Here is a 21,550-nt window from a genome sequence, read left to right as displayed (position 1 = left end):
ACATAACTATCAATTATAAATGAATGCTGAAAATGCAGATTTGATTGGTTGGTTAAGGTTTGATTTGAACCATCTGTAAATTGCCAGCCTCAGTGTTGCTGTATTAATGAATTGCATGTCACAACTTGTTTATGTTTACATCACAAACTCTCTTGTCCTTTTTCGTCTCTTCTTTTATTCAGTTTATCACACGATAATAATAATTACTTTTAACAATTTTTAAAAATTTTGTCAACAAAAAAAAAGGTTTACTGTTATATTTCAACTATTATTAAGTTAAACGTGATTTTTTAAATATAGAATTGTCATAAGAAAAGTATGAGTTACATATGCCAAAAATTTAAAAGTATTAGTTTTCAAATTACATTAAGTTTTAGAATACTCTTATCAAATAATTCCAAAAATACGTTCGGTGTGTTAAGATGTTCTGATCCAAATTTAATAACAAGACAAACAAAAGGTGTAGCAAATTAATTATTTCAATACAAAAAGAGGGAGATAAAACAAAAAGTGGCAAAAGAGGAAAGGAGAAGTCAAAGCATGGTATAGCATTACCATGCCCACTTCATCATGAAGTCGTATATACACGTTAATGTGTATGTGTGCATGTGTGTATAATAGTAAGGTTTAGTCTTATAAATTTAAATTAATGAAGCAAAAACTTATTTGTATCAAATCAATGAAAGAGGGAAACAGAATTGCCCACATGCATATGTCCCAAACCTGAAAGAAAAAGTGTGTTAGTCTGACATGTGCTGCAGCAACATTGAATTCAATGTTTTCCTTTGGTCCTATAATAAGAAACTTTTCTGAAATTTATGGCGAAGTGTATATGTTGTATGCTGCTAGTGATTTGATTCTGAAATTATGATAATCGAAGAGTTAGAAACAGCCAAACTAATCACTTGGGAACTCTTGAACGGAGCCAACGTCGTCACATGCATCATGAATTCTTATTTTATATGTATTCTTAACTTTTTTTAATAGATTGAGACATTTATTTACGAACATTCTTCAGTAACAACTAACAACTAGCAAGACAAAAGAGTCCATGATGGTGGTCTCTTTTCTAACGAGGATCAATCAGAACAGAGGTAAGAGCCAGCTTGTCTACAACTCATTGTGTCAAATACCCAATTCACCCCCTCTCACTGTCCCACCCTTACCTCTATATATGTACACCACTGACACAGATAACATAATATATACAAACTAATCAGTAATCAAACACAAACGGGAATGGCGTCTTTGAAGAAGTACAACATGAAGATTATTTGGGAAACAGCAGTTGTGTTTTGTCTCTGTTCATTGTCTTTTGTTTCTTCACACAGCAGGAAATTCACAACACCAAGCGTAACTCGCCTCACTGATCAATTTAGTAAGATCGCCATTGAAAGTGGCTTCTCCAGACGTTTTGGGGATCACAATATTGTAGTCAATGGCTCCCTCGCAAAGCTCACTCTCGACAAATCATCTGGTAATACAACTCTGCTCAATTCTGTTCTGTTTTTGTTTCCTCTGTTTATTTATTTATTTATGATCAACTCCTAACTAAATGTATAATGAAAACAGTGTTAATTGCTTTAGTCAAGTAAGTGACTTTATCATATAGTCCTTAAATCTTAATACATAAAGAAACATAAATGGTCGGATTCGCATTCACCAAAATCTTGACATTTTGAAAGTAGGGATGGCTTTCTTAGTTTATAACCTTCTTTATTGTTAAAATCAAACTTATATTATTCTTTTTGGTGATTTCCTTATGCATATTATCCACAAAAAGTTATATATATATATATATATATATATATCTATGTGAAATTATATATATGTTATTGACATATTTGCAGGAGCTGGGTTGATGTCAAAGAACAAGTATCAGTATGGTTTCTTCAGTGCAAGACTTAAGCTTCCTGCTGGATTTGCCTCTGGTGTTGTGGTTGCTTTCTATGTACGTATAATATGATCTATAGTTATAAAATGAGTTAGTACTTAGTAGTGTTGATCATCAAATATAGTTTTTCTTTTGAAGATACATACTAATGTATATTTTCGATATGCATGCAGTTATCAAACGCAGAGAGTTATCCGAAAAGCCACGACGAGATAGACATAGAATTGTTGGGTAGAAGTAGGAGAGATGATTGGACGATCCAAACGAATGTGTATGCAAATGGAAGTACGAGAACGGGAAGAGAGGAGAAGTTCTACTTTTGGTTTGATCCAACGCAAGCCTTTCACGACTATACCCTCATTTGGAACTCCCACCATACTGTGTAAGTCACACTCATCATTCATGACTATGAGTCTATGAATATCTTCTTGAACTTCTTCTTCTATTGTCACTCAAAATAAGAAAATGAAACGTTATGGGCCAAAGAAAAGTCAACACAAACAAAAACATTATATATATATATATATATATATATATATATATATATAGGTTCATGAATCCTAAGGCAATGCATTCATGCCTTCATGGAGGTAGTAACTAGAATGTTTTTTTAGACACTAGATTAATTATCATAATGACCATTGGTCATCTACTAAAGTTACAAATCCACCTAAAGCATGTTGACAAACAAAAACAAAGATACAAGTTGATGATATTCTTAGATTAATACAATATATTTAGGGATTGGTTTTTAATACTTTATAATATTTTATTTGAACAGACAGAAACTCAATAGTTTTTTTAAAAATACTAACTGTGATTAATCCCTAATGTTTTATGTCAATTAACTAAACCGGTGTATGGATTTTACAGATTTTTGGTAGACAACATTCCGGTTAGGCAGTTTCCGAACCGGGGAGCCTTCACAAGCGCGTACCCGTCTAAACCGATGTCTCTATACGTCACCGTTTGGGACGGTTCAGAGTGGGCCACTAAAGGTGGTAAGTACCCCGTCAACTACAAGTACAGTCCCTTCGTGGTTTCCGTAGCTGACGTGGAGTTAAGTGGCTGCTCCGTTAACAACGGCTCCTCTACCGGGACCGGACCATGCACCAAGTCGGGCGGGTCGGTTTCGAGTCTGGACCCTGTTGATGGTCAGGATTTTGCCACGTTGTCGAAGAATCAGATCAATGCCATGGATTGGGCTAGGAGGAAGCTAATGTTCTATTCTTATTGTAGTGATAAGTCGAGATACAAAGTCATGCCTGCTGAGTGCAACTGATTTTTTTAATTTATTTATTAAAACACACATATTGTTAATGTTACTCTCTCAAATACTCATTTTTTCTAATGATATAATTTTACTTAGCATATTAGCGGTTGAAAAGTAAGGTTTCAAATTTCTTCTTCTCATAATATTCTCTTACAAAAATGTTAAAATTTTAAAACACTTGTCTAAATTTGGATATAATCTAGTTGATGAGCAAAATTGAATTTGAATTACTGTATACTCCCTCACGTGTAATTCCAACGGTGAAGATTGAAACACATATATTTAAATTTTACTTTAACCATTACTTGTTAAAAGTAAAATCCAAAATGTTTCTAAAAAGACAATAAGGGTTCACTCTATATCACTCGTCAGAATCTACACTTGACTCATTGTTATTTTAAGCCATTATATGACAGAAACGTGAAGCAAGAGAAATAATGCGAAAAACATATACCTAACGTGGTTTTTACTTTTTGAAATAATTTATAAGTGAGACCAAAGTTAATTAAGAAACTTATTTACTAAAAGGTTTTTTTTTAAATTTATAATAGAATCGTAATATCATATACTAGTTGACTACACCATTAAATAACTTAAATCTACTAGTCATTCACGCTCTTCAACAAATTCAAAGCAAGCTTTCATTATGTTTTGTCATACTCTCTCCCTTTGGTTTCCTCAATTGTAGTTTTTTTCTTCTTCAGAGTCGTAACGTAAACTTACAAAACTCTTTCTTTTCCCATAAAACGTTCCTTACATTTATTCTCTCTGCGACTCTGCCAACACACACACTGACACACAACACTCTTTTTTTTTCGTCATCTTCCTTCTCTCACTTTCAGTTTCTGAGCGTTTCAGTTTCCATATTTTCTAAACTTTTTAATTACAGTATAATTTTGGTTTTCACCACTCTTCTGTGGGTTTTGTTGACGATCCACACAAATAAGCTTCACCCATTTTTATATATTTTTGGGTTTATCCAATATGTTCCAAGCTTTCCATCTTTTTTCTTGAGGTTTTGGGTTTCACCGGAAGAAGAAGAAGAAGAAGAAGAAAATGGCAGGAGTAAACGCAGAGCCGCCGCAGAAACAGGAAGATCTTCAGCCCCATCCGGTAAAGGATCAACTTTACGGTATCACTTACTGCCTCACAACTTCTCCTCCTTGGCGTAAGCATCTGCCTCACATATTTCACTTACCATGACCAAAATTTGTGAAAAACTAAAGATTTCTAAAATTAGCATTATTTTGGTTTGGATCAGCTGAGACAATACTTCTAGGGTTTCAACACTACTTAGTGATGCTTGGAACGACAGTTCTCATTCCAACAATGTTAGCTTCAAAAATTGATGGAAGAAACGTAAGCCTTTTATAGAAAAATTGTTACAAAAACATAAGCGTATCTCCGGTCTGTAAAATTGTTGTCTTTTGTCTTTTTGACTCAAATGCAGGAAGATAAGGTAAAGTTGATTCAGACATTGCTCTTTGTTTCTGGACTCAACACGTTATTGCAAAGCTGGTTTGGGACTCGTCTTCCTGCTGTCATTAGTGCTTCTTACACCTATGTGCCAACCACAATGTCAATCATCTTAGCTACTCGGTACAATGACATTATGGATCCTCAAGAGGTTCGTCAAGGAAATCAGGATTTACATTATCTCTTTGTTTTGTGTAAGTTTGGTTACTAACGTCAACTAGGTGTGCTTTTGTTTCCTTGTTTGCAGAAATTTGAAAAGATCATGCGTGGAATACAAGGTGCTCTTATATTTGCCTCATCTCTTCAGATCCTTGTTGGTTTCAGCGGCCTTTGGCGCAATGTAGTAAGGTTAAAATAGAATCCCTTGTATGTAAAACAGAGAATCCTCTGTTTCTTGATGATGGCGTTTTTCTCGTCTAAATTGTTAGTTTTTGTTTCTCTTGTCTTTAGGTACTTGAGTCCCTTATCAGCTGTTCCTCTTGTAGCATTTGCTGGCTTTGGACTCTATGAACAAGGGTTCCCTATGGTATGTATACATATACTTGCACATAGAGTTACTTGTGCTCTTGGATAATATTTACTTTAAACTCCTGAGTTTTGTGTTCTGCTCATTACAGCTAGCAAAATGCATTGAGATTGGACTGCCTGAGATCATACTACTCATCCTATTCTCACAGGTTAATGTCCTTCCCATGCCCAATTTGTCAAATTGTTAACCAAAGGTGGTTCTTACCATTTTGTTGGTGTCTGCAGTACATTCCTCATCTGATGCAAGTAGAAAGATTGTCCATCTTCTTCCACCGGTTTGCTGTGATATTTTCAGTGGCCATTGTATGGATTTATGCATACATTCTCACCATTGGTGGAGCTTATAGTAACACAAGAATCGATACTCAAATCAGTTGCAGACCTGATCATGCTGGCATCATTAGCGCCGCTCCATGGTATATATAGATCATTAAATTATATATATTCTTCTGGTTTACCTAGACCGGTTTTGTAATGCTAAGCTTTTTGATTCAGGATTCAAGTGCCTTATCCTAGTCAATGGGGAACTCCTACTTTTAATGCTGGAGATATTTTCGCTATGATGGCTGCTTCTTTCGTTTCCCTTGTTGAGGTCAAACGCTTAATCTCTCTCGCTTACTATAGCAATGTTTTTATAAACGTCGAGGCATACTTCATGTATTTGATCCTTGTGAATTTGTGATCATTGGAACAGTCCACAGGGACATACATTGCTGTATCGAGGTATGCAAGTGCAACACCAATCCCACCTTCTGTTCTGAGCCGTGGAATCTGTTGGCAGGTGAAACGAGAAAACACCATGAAACTCAAAAAAGGCTTAAAACTATTTATATCTATTGAATCATCAAAACAGTCTCAATACTAATGTGGTTCTCTTGTTTATAAGGGATTTGGAATTCTTCTATGTGGATTATTTGGAGCAGGAAATGCAACAGCCGTGTCTGTGTAAGTAAAAAACAACATCTCAGTTTCATCTCTAAACTCCAAAACAAGAAAAGCAGAAAAAAAATTTCTTATTCGAAAACAACAACAATGAACGTTTCTTGATGATCCTTGTAGGGAGAATGCTGGTTTGTTGGCTTTAACAAGGGTTGGTAGCAGAAGGGTAATTCAAGTATCAGCCGGATTCATGATCTTCTTCTCCATTCTTGGTATATTCTCTCAGATTCCATAGCGCCTCTTTCTCGTAATAAATCTACAATTCCTGAAGCTTCTTAACATACATAGAGCTTCATTTTTTCAGGTAAATTTGGGGCCATCTTTGCTTCTATTCCAGCTCCTATCATCGCAGCTCTTTACTGTTTGTTCTTCTCATATGTTGGTACAGTTCTTGAAACTACTGAAACAGAGTGTTCTGTTTTTTTTTTTTTTTTTTTTTTAACCGCAATGAATACATCTCTTGGCTTAAACCCAAAACCAAAAATCTCAGGTGCTGGTGGTCTAAGTCTACTCCAGTTCTGCAATCTCAACAGTTTCAGAACAAAGTTCATTCTTGGATTCTCCATCTTCATGGGATTATCAATACCTCAATACTTCTACCAGTACACAATTGTCCATCATTATGGACCCGTTCACACATCCGCAACATGGGTAACAAACACTATAAACCGCATCTATATATAACACCGGTATCATCAAAGTCATAAACTAATCCTCAAATTGTTCTCTTTGTTGCAGTTCAACATCATCATAAACGTTCCTTTCTCATCTAAAGCGTTTGTTTCCGGGATTTTGGCCTTCTTTCTAGACATGACATTGCCTCCTAAGGACAAGACAACAAAGAAAGATCGAGGATCCCAATGGTGGAAGCGATTTAGATCGTTCAAAACCGATAACAGAAGTGCAGAGTTCTACTCTTTGCCTCTCAATCTCAGCAAATACTTTCCTTCTCACTGATTAAATGACATTGTAAAATTTTAGAATCAGAGTTATATCAACTCAGTGTCCTATGAAAGCAAAATGGAACTTTATATAGTAAAGATGGAACTTTTGTATTCTTATTCAGCTCAAAGGCTTACAATGCCACAAATGGCTTATTTATTAAACACTTGACATAAAAACTAATGCTCACTAACAGATATCAGAATCAGCTTACACATAGTGAATCGAGGGCTACAAATTGATTTGACAGCTTGATGATTGCTTTATGATTTGACTTCTTTGTGACTGCTTTAGGCGTACGGTGTTGGGGTGAGACAGACGCAGCTTCCTCCCTCGTTCCTCTTGTTTTGTCTTCAGCTGGAGCTTGCTCTTTCTCTGTTATGGTTTTGTCTCGAGGTGAAGTAGCCGTTGGAATCGATTTGAGCTCACCGGGATTTGCTTCATTCTGCATTCGGAGCAAACACTCTGCTTCTGTTGGAGTCTTTAGACTGATGTTGTTAACATCCTGCACTCGTTTCAGCACTTGTTTCAGTACTGATCTCACTTTTCTACTTGTGTCCTGAAAGAATAGGCAATGAGTTCGCTTCAAAACGTTAAGAACAGTACTAAGTGCTCCATCTGATTCGCTCTCGTCCATCTTTAACTCCGATAGAGACTTGAAAAACTTCTTGGAGCTTGAAGCAAAAAAGTCATATCTCTCAATTTGTATCAAATTATCTCGATGCTTATGTGACCAAACATGCTCCAAGTCATCAACAATAAGAACAGGTTCTTCATTTACCAGCACAACGTCAAGATTCTTCTCATATCTCACGGTACTATCATCACGAGAAATAATCCGCCCTCCAAAGTACACTCCTTCCGGATCCAACAACTTAGCCATCGCTCGAGCGTAATGTCTCTTGGCATTTGTGTATATATACATCTCAAACATCTCGCTTGCTTCTTTTAGAAACGTTCTTACGAAGGGTCTCAGTTTAGTCATATATCCGACTGATGCCACCGTGAAGAGAAGAAGACTCTCTCTGTCCTCTAGGGTTAGGGTTTTCAGGTAGTCTTCATCTGTTGTGACTTTGTTGATTCTAGTTGAGTTAAGCAACGTATTGTCTAAATCAAGGAATACGTAGAGCTTTCTCTGGCTTTCCATGATTCTCATATCGGATTTACGGATCCGGTTTCTTTCGTCTCGATTCAGACCACCTGCCTGGTGTATACGTCGGAGCGAAACACCAGTTTCATCCAGATTCTTGCCACACACGATACACGGTCGACTGCCGAAGGAATATGGGTGCTTGCAATTTCGAGTTAGGGTTTCCATGCTTCCTCCTTCTCTTTGATCCGATGATATAAAAAAGTATCTGTTGGGTTTTTCTTGTGAATCTCTTTGATCCGATGATACACATAAACCTCTCTTCTTACTTATTAATTCTCTCTTTGTGAATCTCTTTCTTTCTTATTCTCTTTTCTCTTTGGTTTTCTTATGATTAAAACTCTAACACAAGCACCCTAACTATATATATAGTTATGATTCTAACACACAAATAGTAAATTGCTAATTCTTTTGTAACACTTTTCCACTTTTCTTTGTTTGCCTTTTCTTCATGATTTCCTTTGTCACTTGATTTTCTTCTTGTCTTGATCAGTTTCCTTTTCCTTGAAAATAGAAAACGGATATATTCCTTTTCATGTGCCTTTTTTGAATCAATTGGGCTTTTGTTGGATTTGGGTCTAGTTTTTATTCTCTAATTAATTGCTTTGTTAAAAACCAACTTGTAAAACCAACTTTTGTGTTGTATAAATAAATAGTGATACAATGGTGTTTAAAAAAAAGAAAAATAGTGATACAGTATTACAAATTTTGTCATAGAGATTATGAATTTTTTTTCTTATATTTTTTAAGTATTTATATTCCATATTAACATCTTATGAAAATTTTATGTTAGAATTTCAGTATTTCACTTTAACCAAACATGAAAATTTCCATCAAAAGTTGTTTTTTTTTTTTTTTGGGAGCAAAAACATCATATCTAGTGAACATATATGTAGTCGAAGGTTGCTTTTGTTAGCGTCGTTTCATATTCATATTTTTCATGCGATCAAGTGATTGAGTATTAAAATTTTAAAATGATCATCTATACTTCATTGTTTAAAATCCTAAATTCTGATTATGATGTGCTTTAATTTTTTACAATGAGTTGAGACTAATTTTTAGTTTTTGAGGAAAGCACACACTCTCTCACTTTTTATTGGATTCATGTTCATGCATGTGATCAAAGTTCAGTAGTAACTAATTGGGATACGAATTGTTGGATATATTCATTGATCAAAACTGGAGTATTAGATATATGGTTAGTTACTAGTTTTGTTTGTGTTTAACGAAAAGGTATATTATTTAAACTTACGATGTTGTTTAACATTATCAAAAAAATGACGATCGATGTTGGCCCTAACCAAAAACGAAAGGACACTATTTACAATCTTAAATCTTGATTTGTTACGTGTTGGTTGCCGCATTACGTGATTTGGTCTCTATAGTACTAACACAAATACTATAATTAATATGCCATGCACAAGTAATAAAACACGCAATTTTAAACATAAAGTCTAAATATTTACAAAATATTAAAATTTTCCGTTGTTTACTTTACATCGACCTCAACGTGAAACTAATTGCTGCGAGTAAACCAGAGAAAGAATTGAAGTTTCTCTTTATTCTTTGTCCTCTAGATCAAAATCCGTCACATCTTGATATATAATGTAACCTCTTTGGAAGATAACAACAACCAGCAAAACTAATTACACTTATCCATCTATTACATAAAATTAGTCGAACTTCACTTGTGTGTAACGCCTTAAGAAAGACTTAAGCATGCGTGCGGTTGTTTCAATGATTAAAGTGGTGCCGTGCCATAGCAATTTTAATTGGAAGGAACTTTTTTTTATGTTAGGGGTAGGCAAAGAGAAGAAAATAACGACATAAAATATCCATTAATATAATCAAATTGATATATGAGAGGAGCTATGTTTTCTCTTTAAATGAATGAAGTGTATTATACAACAATTAAGGGAGTATAAAAAGATGATCGTTAGTGGAAATGCATTGGATCTTGCAAAAAGAGTAAACAAAAGTCTTCATTACGTTTAATGTTTCAAGTATTTTACAAACGTTCTGTTTTGCCCGTTGACAAGAACAATCTCTTTTCTTTCGGACTTTCCCTATAACAAGTTACTAGCTAGTATTACTATTAACCAAAAATCTAATTATTACAAAATCTGAAATGTTTGCATACGTTTCAAAACATTATAAAATATATTAAAAAAATACATTTAACTATGGTTGATAGATAAATTGAACATTACAAGGAAGCGTTTGACAAATTATCCGTGTTAGATCGATTCAATATATAGTGTAAACTTAATAAATTTGGATATTATAATATTAATTCAAATCTTAACTAAAGTTTTAGAAATATGCTCTGATTAGCATGCAAATCGCCAATTGCATACTCCCATTTACACTTATGTCAATGTACTTTTTTATCTCACTTTTTTAAAACAATCAGTACAAACCATAGTAGTAGTAGCAGTAGACATCTTAATCATCATTCTCTTGTCTCGGCGTCGCCACACCTGTCCAAATCTAACCGACTTTTTTAAATTCCGACCATCCTTATTCCTTATTCAACTCCCAAAACATAAAAAGCAGTTTACAAGAAATTTATAAACGTCAGGTACAGCCCACATATTATATACATAGATAATAGATGGCAGTCACAGTCAAATCTAAATTATCATATACTTAGATAACTGTACTCATAACGATAAAACCATAATATAAAATTTGTGATTTCACATGTTTATAAGTAAAGCTAAAGTGAAGGCAGAGTGTGTGGACCTACCCTCGCCGGAAAACAAAAACACTTTTGTTTCCTCTGTTTCTCTTTCTTTTTTTCACAGAGTCTCTTCTTTACAACTCTGTTTTTTCTTTTCTTTATCATCATTTTTTTTTCTTTCCTTTCGAAAATGGGGAATTGTCAGGCGGTGAACGCGGCGGTTCTTGTTCTACAGCATCCCGGCGGGAAAATTGATCGTTACTATGGCTCTGTATCCGTCACCGAGGTCATGAGTATGTACACTGGCCACTACGTCTCTCTCATCGTTCCTTTGACAGAGGAGGAAGAGAAGAATATTCCGGCGGCAGTGAAGCGAGACGATAAGAAGCAGAGGAAGGCTGTGAGGTTTACACGTGTTCAGCTTCTCCGTCCGACTGAGAGTCTCGTCCTCGGCCACGCTTATAGGCTTATTACTTCACAAGGTTACTTCTTCTTTTTTTGTTTCTTTCTTACGTTTTCATTCGTATGATTTGAAATTTACGATTGAATACAGAAGTGATGAAGGTTTTACGGGAAAAGAAATCAGCCAAGACGAAGAAGCATCAGGTTGAGACGACGACGACAGTGAAGAAGTTGTCCGAGAAGAAAGTTCCGGTAGATTCCTCTAACTGATGGATTTGTCAACTTTTAGACAAAATATAGTTGATGTGGGGTTTGTTTGTTTTATTTATGGTAGGAGAAGAAACAAGGGAAGCAATTTCGTGTGTTAACGAACTCAACTTCCCTTTTAAAGTCCAAAACATGGAGGCCGTCTCTTCAGAGCATCTCCGAAGCTACAAGCTGAATGTTTTTGGTTTTTGTTCGAGAGACAAGACAGTGTATCTGGATCTAGAGTGGAGAACCTGATCCGGAACCTTACTGAATAAATTTTGGTTCCTTTTTTTTTTCTTTTCTTTCTGGTTATGACAAGGGTGAAGTCTTAGATCAAGATGTGGAGAGATTAGTAGACAAAAGCTCAAGAAAGCCAACAGAACAGAGCTTCTTCTTCCTTTTTTTTCTCTCTATCGTCGATGTATATATATTTTCGCAGATGGAGAAATCGATGGAAGTTTGTAAGAAGTGTGGTTTTTGTTGTTGTAATATCGATTCAGAGGGAAACATGACTTCTGAATTAGAACAATAAAGAGCTTTGTTGTTGTTATCTTGCATTCTCTCTTTTTCTTGTTACAAAAGTCGTCATGGGCAAATTTACACTACAAAGGTTTTTGATGAAATATTAAATGGCGTCACAAGACTCACAACAACATGGTAATCTTGAATCAACAACACTTAACAGATCTGACTTACACAGATTCGACCATCAGGTGAAAAACAGTTGATGCGGCAAAAGAATACAACAACATAGCTTATTAACTACAAACATCTGCAAAATTCTGAGGACACTGCTATACTCTGAGACAACACTACTGAACTAAATAACTCGAAGGACTATATTTTGATGCTTGGAGGACTAATCAGTACCGGTCCACTCCTTCCAGTCCTTGTCTACATGATTCTGAGCCCATTTAATAGCGGCTCGTGCAGCTTGTGGACCTCCAGGCAATTCCCTTTCATTGAGAGTATCCGCCATGTCAATGAAAGGTATGACCAAGAGTGTACCAGGTCCTCCATACTCACTGCGCAAGAACGTCTCAAAGATCTGTCAAGAACCACAATGGTCCAAAGCAAAAACCGTTTAACTCCCGAGTCTCATGCCAAGAATTATAACAGACTTAGAGAATGGTTTGAAGGTATCATGCAAAAAAAAACTTCCAAGAGATTTTTTCGTAAACCAGATTTAGACTTATATCCCTCACCAAGGCTCTTGGGTCCGAGAGTTATTGAAAATCTACCCTCTCATGTTCAAAACCATACTAACCTTTTGCTGAACTTTCTTAAACTCAAAACCGCTCATGTAATTCTAAACTGAGTCACATGACCCTCTCCATTCTAGACCTCTAGCTCAACTAGTATAAGATCACTAAATATTTTCCCAAGGTTTTCAGGAAAATGCTGCATAATCACAACCCTAAAAACGAGGCATCAACATTACAAAGGACATTATCTTAACACGCACATTCAGTTGACAGTACAAAATGACTAGCGATAGAGATTATCTTAAACAACTTCAGATAACATGAATCAGTATTCTAGCTCAGACAGATTTGAAGCATTTCTAACTTCTTCACTCTATGTGTATTTGCAACATGTCAAGAAAAAAACCAGAAGCTAAGTCTAAAGACATGTCACCATATATAAGTGTGTAAAGTGAGAAAGATTTAAGATTACCTCAGTGCAGACTCCGACAATTTCATCAACAGAGTCTTCAAATAGATCCCTCGTGGATAGTTTCTTCAACATATGGTCCCTAAATTTCTCAGTCTCCTGGTATTATCACACATCAATTAGGTTTTCAATCATCCATCAAAATTGAGTGAAAAAAAAAAGAGAAGAGGAAATGAGCTCTCACAGCTTCGGCGAATTCAGGTATAGGATCCGGAAACTTGTACTCGGCAGCTCTGCAAACGAACCCTCTCCGGGAAAGTGACGAAAGAGAAAAGTCCCTCACTTTGGTTCTACATCGCTGTTTAAACAACTGGGTCGATTTGATTGTGCACGATACTGCAACTGGTGAAGAGATAATTGGAAGAGCGCAACGGAAGAACGAAGAAGAAGAAGAAGAAGAAGATGAATTGAGTTGAAGAAGCCGTGAAGAAAAGAGAGCTTCGTGCATAGATGATGAAGCCATTTTACTAACTACGGTTTGCTTCACTCTTCAAACCTTATCTTTTTCTCTGCAACTGAGGGTTTTAGCGAGGTTTCAATTCTACAGAATCTAATATTTCAGGGTGAAATTGTAAGAAATGCAAAGATTTGGGTTCAAATTGTAACAAAAAGGGAAAAAAAGTCTTGAGGGTAATATCTCAGGGTGAAATTGTAAGAAATACAAAGATTTGGGTTCAATTGTAAGAAAAAGTAAAAAAAAGAGTCTTGAGGGTAATATCTCAGGGTGAAATTGTAAGAAATACAAAGATTGGGTTCAAATTGTAAACAAAAAGGAAAAAGAAAGTCATGAGGGTGAAAAAAAAGGAACCTGTCAGACCGCCGTGCGACCACCCCGGCAAGGTAGAACCGAGCCGAGTAACGATCCTCTACAGCAGCGGAAGCATCCGAAGATGATCGTGGCCGTTAATCACGCTCTGATCGCACGGTCATGGTTCAACAACCAGGGTTAAGGGCCTGTCTCCTTAGAAATCAAGGAAACAGAGGTACGAGCCTATAGAACAGATCCTGTTCAAGTAAGGTCGTGACCATTAATGGTTTCTCTCCCTATATAAAGAACTTTGTTTTCTACAATCTTTCCGATGTGGGACTTTCACACTCTTATTTCCACACTAAAACCAAACAGCTTATAACACGTGTAATTAATTATTTAGAAATTGAAAAATAAATTTTAAAGTCTGAAATCCAACAGCTTGTTTCCTCAGTTGTGAGTTAAAAAACCTAAGATATACAAAACATGATAACATCTAATTCAGTTGTTCAAGGATATACAATTACAAAAAGAACCGATTAAACTACAGAATAACCTATTCAAAACGAGCAAAAGAAAAAGATTGTTCTTTAGCTTCAACAACCAAAGGCTTTTCCTTTAGAGATTCCTCTCGTGTGGCTCGAGCCAAGGAAATCCTAAGAAATCAAAAACTTGTTTCTCCGTTGAGAGTTTCAGACTTGCACTTCCTCTAGCACCCTGAGAAAGAAACATGATTACAGCTTCAAAATCATCATTCATTCACTTTTAAACCAATTATACAAAAAAATCATGATCACAGCTTATCTCCCTTACCCGGTTGCCACTAGAGCTGTGAGTAGCCGGGAATAGTCCAGTGTCATCAAGTCGATAGCCTTTGGATTCTGCTAGCAATCTCAGCCTGCGGTTTCCATAACATATAAAACTGTATCCGTTTTTCTTTCTTTACCAACAATGTATGTATTTGGTGATGTTCACATGTACTATATCATATTCATACCTTCTGTTTAACACATCGTTCCCCGTCCAGGCTATGAGTCCAAATGCATATATATCCCTTGGATAAACCTGTGATGAATTTATAACCTTTGGTTATTGAATGATTTGATGGGAAGAGATCAACCTAGTGATAGTTGAATCAATCATGGTCAACCCAACTTAGTACTTTTTTGCAATAAGCTTTGATATGAGGAGTTTTCTGGTGTTACCTTAAAATCGATACGGCGCCGTAGTTCCTGACCAGGATAAGTGCACAGGCCAAAATACGTGTCAACGCCTGAATCAGTACCCTGCACAATAAGGGCAATCATTGAGGAGAAGTTTTTGTAACACGCGCAATCTTGGGAGAACAAATCTAATGCAAAAAGAGATCGTTTTAAAAGATACTGAAACGATTGAGGTAATGTGTTTTTGATGATTGACAGAACAACTGCAGAAGAAACTGGAATATATTAAAGTTACCTCTTCACTGTGGGTGCTGAAGATAAGATCTTCTCTTAGAAAGTTTATTTCTTTTAAACGCTTTACAAACTTTGTCAAAAATCCCTTGTGACTGGTCAGGACAATATGCAAAATCAGTTAAAGTAAACTTAGCTACTGGATACTAATGCAAGAAGTTGAGGTAAGAAGATTGTAGGTACCTCTGTCCATCAGGATGTGTGATAACTATATCTAGATCTCCACAAGTAGCTTTCCCACGTCTATATGATCCTCCACATACGATATTCACCTGAAGTTAAGATGTTTTCATGCCATTGTTAGGATTCCACTAAACTGACATCACCCAAATATGGAGCAAACCGATAAACTATAATGTTCATACACCAGGCAAAGTTTCCTCGCCGACTCTCTGTAGAAGTTGTTCCATCTCTTGCACCTACAATACAGAAAGTGAAGAAATATAGGAGAACCCTACATGAAGGATAATAAAGACAAACAAAATTCACGTTGAAGCCTAAGAATCACACCTCGTGACGTGGAATTCTTGTTCTGATATCATCAAAATATTTTAACCCCAACCTCTGTGCATGCGTTAGTGAATCCTCATTCTTCAAGTCTTCTAGCGTGCGATGTCCTTTCTCATATAGCTTGAGTGCAGTTGCAGGACCGATACCCCAAACTTCCCCAAACAAACTGATCGTGCGAACCTTCAATCAAAGTAAGGAAACATTTAAAGTGGTAACAGTAAACGTTGGAAAGATATCAGACACGTCTAGCTTCAGGTCATTGATAGTATCTTCTTCAAGGTTAAAAAGGAAAAAGCAAAGAAAAGCAAATGGCCTCTACATTACCTTTTCATCTGTTTCAAAATGTTCCAATTTGGACAACTTCCCTGTTGTCACGATCTCTTGAATCTGCCAAACTCAGGTAAAGGAATAAAAATTTGTTCTCACAGAAATACATAAAGGTTATGGATAGGCACTCAGAAAAGAAAATGCATTGGTTTATGCAACGCTTGCCACAATTTTATCAAAAAATCCACATACACAAAAATATATGAAGCCTTTCTTCACTTACATGATCTCTCATTGACTTTCCAATTCCAGGGAGGTGTTTGAGCTGATCAACGCTTTCAATCCTAGTGGGGAACTTTTCAATGACAGGAATAGCTTTGTAATAGCTAAAGGACCGCCTATCTTCACCCAAAGCTTTTGACAGAAAAGAAAGAGTTACGTTACTTAGTTCATATAAGAAAGTAGTATAATATGCAAACACCATGGATCGTACCTCTATAAATGTTTATTAGCTTTCCAAATATCTCAGTGATATTTCTGTTCAAGTCGGGTGGTTTGTAGACTGATGTGGACTACAAAACAAAAGAAGATCAAATAAGAACATCCATAGCAACAACATTCCTGCTGAGAAAGCAGAAAACGCAAACAACAACTTTGTAGTATAGTTAACTCCTAGGGGGAAAAAAAGAACTCATCAGTCAGGCTTACCTCTGACTGTGGACTAGTAGTGGGAGTGTCTGCAATGCCTTCGCCAGGGCTAGCACTAGTAGAGGGAACACTGCAACTTGTTGGTGAATCTGGTGATCCTAGTGTATTGTTTAGGCCTTCTAAGCCTTTGAAGTCACCAACATCAGGGGAACCTTTAGTTCGTTTTGGAGTTGACGGTTGATCCTCGCCACCACTCACTGCAGGTTTCGACTTGTTGGGCTCTTGAATTTCATCATCTGAGTCAATTTTGAGAAGATACAAGTCTTCATTAGCCTTCTCTCCTGCAGTTAGGCTATCTTCTAACCACTGGTAAAGCATAAGACGCTGCAAGGAAACAACCAATTTATAAACTCTTAACCAAATGCTCACAAAAATACAAATTCAAGACCAATAACAAGTGACCAACATAGGCTACCGAAGACTAAAGCGAGATACCAAACACATAAATGTCGAAATTATAATACTAAAACTGATTTCAGACATCAAATTTTAACACTTGAAACCAAATGTTTAACAGAAAGCATTCAACTTTGCCGTTTCCCCAAGTAATCTAATCGTTGATACAACACATAATGAAAAAGCCAACTCACTCCTTTAAAATGTGAGAGACGTTTTTTGTCAAACTTGTCGAGAAGAGCTTGGGGATTCATAGCAAGAAGGTGAGTGACTTTTTTAGTTAACCGATCTTCCTCGATAACAGCACCCATTTGAACCAGCTTCTGCTTCCAGATCTTTCAAATTCAAATAGCAATAAAAACAAACATAGCCATGCAAAATCAATCAGAAACATGTTGTCCAATTTAATATCTCTTTTAAGTAATTAACATATGGATTGAGCAAAACTTTTTTTTATTTTATTTGTTCAGAGTAAATAAATAAATAAACCTGCAATCGACGACGCTGGACTCCGATTTCGACCATGAAAACTATCATTCCGGCGAACATCCCTTCCGGGTCCGGAGACGGCGACCGATTTCTCCCTCGCTTTGCCGCCATTTTTCTTGCTCACTCTTTTTTTTTTTCCCAACTTCTCTCTTTACAGAACAGAGATTTTTTTTTTTTTTGTGTCTTCCAAAGCAAGAGGTACCCAATTATGCTGGTTTTCTACGAACCGAATCGAAAACCAGATCGAGATAACCTGTCCTTAACCGGATTTAATTTTTTTTTTAGCTAATTCCGCTTTGTTGAACACAAATCTCTGAACTAACCAATTTTACGAAGGACTTCTAAAGTGGACCAATTATAACCAATTTTATAATTTTTAACAACGGGCCACAAGCCCAACAGGCTGATTTTTAGTGGACCAAAGAAAAGGAAAAAAATGTTTAAAAAGTGTGGTATAAAGGCTCGAATTCAAGACCTCATGTACTTTTTAGCAGACTTTTTACCATTACACTAACGAAACTTTCATGCAATAAGAGGACCAAAATATATATTATTCACAGCCGCAAGCAGCATGTGCTTGGAGCCGGCTCTGAGTGCGTCATTGGTTCATTATTCATTTTAATTAATTACAATGAGTGTTAAAGATTCAAATAATAATATAAATTATTTAACATTATTAGATCAATTAGACTGAAATGGTTTTTTTTTGCGTTTGACATGTGAGAACAAATACGTATGGGATCGGAATATACATATTCGGCCTAATCTTTTTGTTTTAAAATTGATAAGAATCAAATGATTTAGATTTTTTTTGGCTTATAAATATAGTACTTGTTAGGTTTTCTATTTGATACTATATTTTGTATAGTTAATATCTGGATATTTTTTTAGAAAACTAAATGACTTGCTAGATTCTTATTTGATTATGATATTTCTAAAATTTCATTCAAATAAAAAAACGGAGTTGTGAGAGACTGATGGTGGTAATCCATTGTAAGCTTCTTAAGTCTCTATTCGTTGCATCCCAGTCCCTATATACTAAAACAGTGATAAAAGGACGATTTCCTAGAGCATTTGCCTGAAGAGATCAGATGGATTCTACGTAACCACCATCCTGGGCAAACAAAACTAAGGAACCCCAGGTATTGTTGCGTATATGACGGTTCCTCCAGGTATTAATATGATTTTTAATCCTATTATCAGCGACATTTGGGGTAACTTACGCCTAAAATCTCTATAAACTACATCAGTATAAACCCCCCCCCCCCAAACCGATCTAGACATCCTATCACTATGCAGAATCCCCACAACAGAGAAGAGAGAATGCAAACCTGGAATGTCACGACTAACTCGAAGGTGTGCTATGCTACAGAGAAAATGTTGGACGTTATCGTAATTATGAAGCTTGAAATCGAGACCGTCGTACTGAAACCAACCAATCACATTATCATATCAATCAAAATTGTTTTGAGCTGAAAAAAAACAAATGGTGTTGTAACCAACTTACGTTGTTGTTTCTCGGTGGATTCATCCTCATATTCCAGTGCCTCCATCGATTCATCATCATCATCGTCGTCATCATCATCATCATCGTCGTCATCGTCGTCGTCGTCATCATCATCAATCTTGATGTAATAACAAACAAATTCTACATAACATTTAAATTTTTTAAAACTCTATTCAAATCTTAAACCAATAAATTCTACTAAAACTAATGATTTTTATTTATTTTCCCCTAAGGAAAAAAATTCTATGAAAACACCTTTATCAGGGGTCCATGTCATTAACAACCGTCGGTTATCTCCGTAGTTGACACGTGTTGCCAATTACCAAGCCAAACAAGTTAATGAAACTGTGTCGTTTAGCGTCCCTAACTCGGAAGTTTTTTTACGGAAGAAACTGTAAAATTCGTTCCATGGGGCCAGAGTGCGAACCAAGAAAGAACGAAAAGCAGAAACCCTTTTCTCTTAACCTTTTTAGGCTTTTTGTGTCTTAACATTGATGTAGTAATGGGAGCAGCTGAAGCAAGAGCATTGTGGCAAAGAACAGCGAGTCGTTGCTTTGCTGTCCATGAAGATGCTAAAATGGCTCTGAGGTTAGCTTGTTGCCAAACATTCTTCGTCCGAAAAAAAACAGCTTTTCTTCAGCAAGTTTTGGAGATTCCTCTGATTTCTCTTCTGATACCAAATGGTGGCTCAAGGGATCTACTGAATTTGATGAGGAGATTACAAACTCCTTTTTTTGAAGATACCACCAAATGCAAGAAATTGCAACAATTTGTCGACTTGATCGGGTACGAGAAGAAGAAGAAAAGGAAGAAGACTACAGCTTCACTGGCAAGAAAGCTAACGCTACAACTCCTTGGTGGAGAAGCACGACTGATAAAGATGAATTACCTCTCTTGGTGGCGTCTAAATCGATTGATCATAATATCCATAATTGTGATCTTCCTCCACCTCAGAAACTCCACAAGAGTATTCACTACTCGAGTGGCGATAAAGGGTGGTTTAAAACAGCTGTTAGATCCCCATGGAAACAAGGAGTTTGGAACGATCGGTTTGAGAGATCTTTGAGTTACGATAGTAGCACAGAGAGCAAGAACACGTGTCCGATGTCTTCTCCTAGAAGTGATGATCTAAGCAAAGCTCAGCTTTTAGAAGCGTTAAGGCACTCTCAAACCAGAGCAAGAGAAGCTTGTGATGAGAAAGACCGTGTGATAACAATCTTGTTGAGACAAGCGAGTCAGATGTTGGCTTATAATTAAGCAATGGTTCTTGAAATGGAAGCTCTTTATCTGCAGATGAAGAAGGAGGGTGAATTAGAAGAACTAATCAAAGGAATGAATCTGAAGAAGAGGAAACAGAGAAGGGAGAAGAAGAAAAAGGGTGAGATTGGGAGATATGTGATGGCTTTTGCATTAGGTTTTAGTCTCATTGGTGCTGGTTCGCTCCTAGGTTGGACTGCTGGATGGTTTTTTACCTTGTAGAATCTTGAAAATGTCTTTTGTTTGATCACTCACTGATCTTTGCAAGAGTTTTAGGGTTTGTAACTTCACTTTCGCTCTAAAATTGTGTGTATGTTGTCTTAATGTACTGTATCTATTGTGTGATATTTCTGTTACAGTTCATCTCTATAAAAGCTATTTTGGTTAGGATCTATCTGCTTGTAATCAAAAGTACTATACATTCAAATTTTATTTTCTATATGTGGATCATATTTGACCTAATATGCTAATCTAAGGCCCAAATGTCCGGGAAACAATTTTGAGACCCAATCATTCTTTTTTTTAGTATATTTGATTGCTAGGGGATTTGTTGTTTTAACTTTAAGCATGTTGCGCCGTGCATAGAAGAGGAGTTAACGGTTAATATCAATTTTTCAGCTTTGGTTCAAGTTTGTTCTTTCTTAGCTTAACAAAAACAAAAAAAATATCCTCATCATCTAATGTACTAATTTCCATATCTCTGTTTGTTCATTGTTGTTATTTTCTTTTAACAAAAAAAAAAAAAAAAAGAATATTTCTTTGAAAATTTGGCCATTCATGCATTTGCGTGATGCCGTATTTCAATGTTCTGTTTTGTTTAGTTTCAGATGCTCGAGTCGGACTTGTCTTGTTTTCTTGAAGGATGTCACATTTTGAAAGAAGATGAGAAAGAATTAAACAAGGAGCTTCTCTTGAAATTTTGGGCCCGACTGCAAACAATTCTGAAGCATATGGTGGCTGTATACTACCGACAGCAGGAGGAGCAAACAAGTCTGGAACACTAA

The 21,550-nt window shown here is 36.2% G+C and overlaps 5 protein-coding genes, 1 non-coding gene and 2 pseudogenes across 7 annotated transcripts; 4 read left to right on the top strand and 4 right to left on the bottom strand.

Moving 5' to 3' along the window:
• The first annotated feature begins 1,206 nt into the window (after positions 1 to 1,206).
• On the top strand, positions 1,207 to 3,265 carry LOC104755272 (putative xyloglucan endotransglucosylase/hydrolase protein 33). Its single transcript, XM_010477622.2, has 4 exons — positions 1,207 to 1,477; positions 1,851 to 1,951; positions 2,068 to 2,276; positions 2,768 to 3,265. Exons 1-4 carry the CDS (start codon positions 1,240 to 1,242, stop codon positions 3,174 to 3,176), a joined length of 957 nt encoding a protein of 318 aa, XP_010475924.1. The 5' UTR covers positions 1,207 to 1,239; the 3' UTR covers positions 3,177 to 3,265.
• Positions 3,266 to 3,741: 476 nt separating this feature from the next.
• LOC104755270 (nucleobase-ascorbate transporter 8) lies at positions 3,742 to 7,231 on the top strand. The gene is made up of 14 exons (XM_010477621.3): positions 3,742 to 4,335; positions 4,429 to 4,526; positions 4,618 to 4,794; positions 4,891 to 4,991; positions 5,094 to 5,169; positions 5,261 to 5,320; positions 5,397 to 5,587; positions 5,667 to 5,763; positions 5,866 to 5,952; positions 6,058 to 6,116; positions 6,231 to 6,322; positions 6,415 to 6,492; positions 6,601 to 6,761; positions 6,849 to 7,231. The coding sequence occupies exons 1-14, from the start codon at positions 4,224 to 4,226 to the stop codon at positions 7,065 to 7,067; spliced, it is 1,608 nt and encodes a 535-aa protein (XP_010475923.1). The 5' UTR covers positions 3,742 to 4,223; the 3' UTR covers positions 7,068 to 7,231.
• A 26-nt stretch (positions 7,232 to 7,257) lies between these two features.
• On the bottom strand, positions 7,258 to 8,370 carry LOC104759152 (RNA polymerase II C-terminal domain phosphatase-like 4 pseudogene; annotated as a pseudogene).
• A 2,558-nt stretch (positions 8,371 to 10,928) lies between these two features.
• On the top strand, positions 10,929 to 12,086 carry LOC104755268 (uncharacterized). Its single transcript, XM_010477618.3, has 3 exons — positions 10,929 to 11,367; positions 11,439 to 11,539; positions 11,622 to 12,086. The coding sequence occupies exons 1-3, from the start codon at positions 11,076 to 11,078 to the stop codon at positions 11,727 to 11,729; spliced, it is 501 nt and encodes a 166-aa protein (XP_010475920.1). The 5' UTR covers positions 10,929 to 11,075; the 3' UTR covers positions 11,730 to 12,086.
• Positions 12,087 to 12,132: 46 nt separating this feature from the next.
• Positions 12,133 to 14,293, bottom strand: LOC104755269 (protein PLASTID REDOX INSENSITIVE 2, chloroplastic). Of its 2 annotated transcripts, XM_087495659.1 has the most exons (4): positions 14,019 to 14,279; positions 13,395 to 13,725; positions 13,214 to 13,309; positions 12,133 to 12,584 (listed from the first exon to the last, which is right to left on the bottom strand). In XM_087495659.1, the coding sequence occupies exons 2-4, from the start codon at positions 13,671 to 13,673 to the stop codon at positions 12,396 to 12,398; spliced, it is 564 nt and encodes a 187-aa protein (XP_087351785.1). In that variant the 5' UTR covers positions 13,674 to 13,725; positions 14,019 to 14,279; the 3' UTR covers positions 12,133 to 12,395. The 2 variants fall into 2 exon arrangements, with proteins under 2 accessions (XP_087351785.1, XP_010475921.3); XM_010477619.3 differs by having other exon boundaries at positions 13,395 to 14,293.
• Positions 14,016 to 14,233, bottom strand: LOC147923312 (small nucleolar RNA U3). The gene has a single exon (XR_015588032.1). It is a non-coding gene; the product is annotated as a small nucleolar RNA U3 (small nucleolar RNA).
• Positions 14,294 to 14,376: 83 nt separating the features above from the next.
• On the bottom strand, positions 14,377 to 18,102 carry LOC104755267 (DNA polymerase lambda). Its single transcript, XM_010477617.3, has 14 exons — positions 17,783 to 18,102; positions 17,488 to 17,628; positions 16,898 to 17,221; positions 16,683 to 16,761; positions 16,473 to 16,603; positions 16,247 to 16,309; positions 15,923 to 16,102; positions 15,778 to 15,831; positions 15,596 to 15,684; positions 15,417 to 15,507; positions 15,164 to 15,244; positions 14,956 to 15,023; positions 14,772 to 14,856; positions 14,377 to 14,675 (listed from the first exon to the last, which is right to left on the bottom strand). Exons 1-14 carry the CDS (start codon positions 17,891 to 17,893, stop codon positions 14,577 to 14,579), a joined length of 1,596 nt encoding a protein of 531 aa, XP_010475919.2. The 5' UTR covers positions 17,894 to 18,102; the 3' UTR covers positions 14,377 to 14,576.
• Positions 18,103 to 19,774: 1,672 nt separating this feature from the next.
• On the top strand, positions 19,775 to 20,829 carry LOC104759151 (uncharacterized; annotated as a pseudogene).
• The last annotated feature ends 721 nt before the right edge of the window (positions 20,830 to 21,550 follow it).

The sequence above is a fragment of the Camelina sativa genome, chromosome 17 (genome assembly GCF_030686135.1).
Source record: "Camelina sativa cultivar CO46 ecotype springtype chromosome 17, ASM3068613v1".
In the NCBI taxonomy this organism is placed as follows: Eukaryota; Viridiplantae; Streptophyta; class Magnoliopsida; order Brassicales; family Brassicaceae; genus Camelina; species Camelina sativa.
Note: the sequence above shows the minus strand (reverse complement) of the source record. Positions and strands in the feature narration are given on the sequence as shown.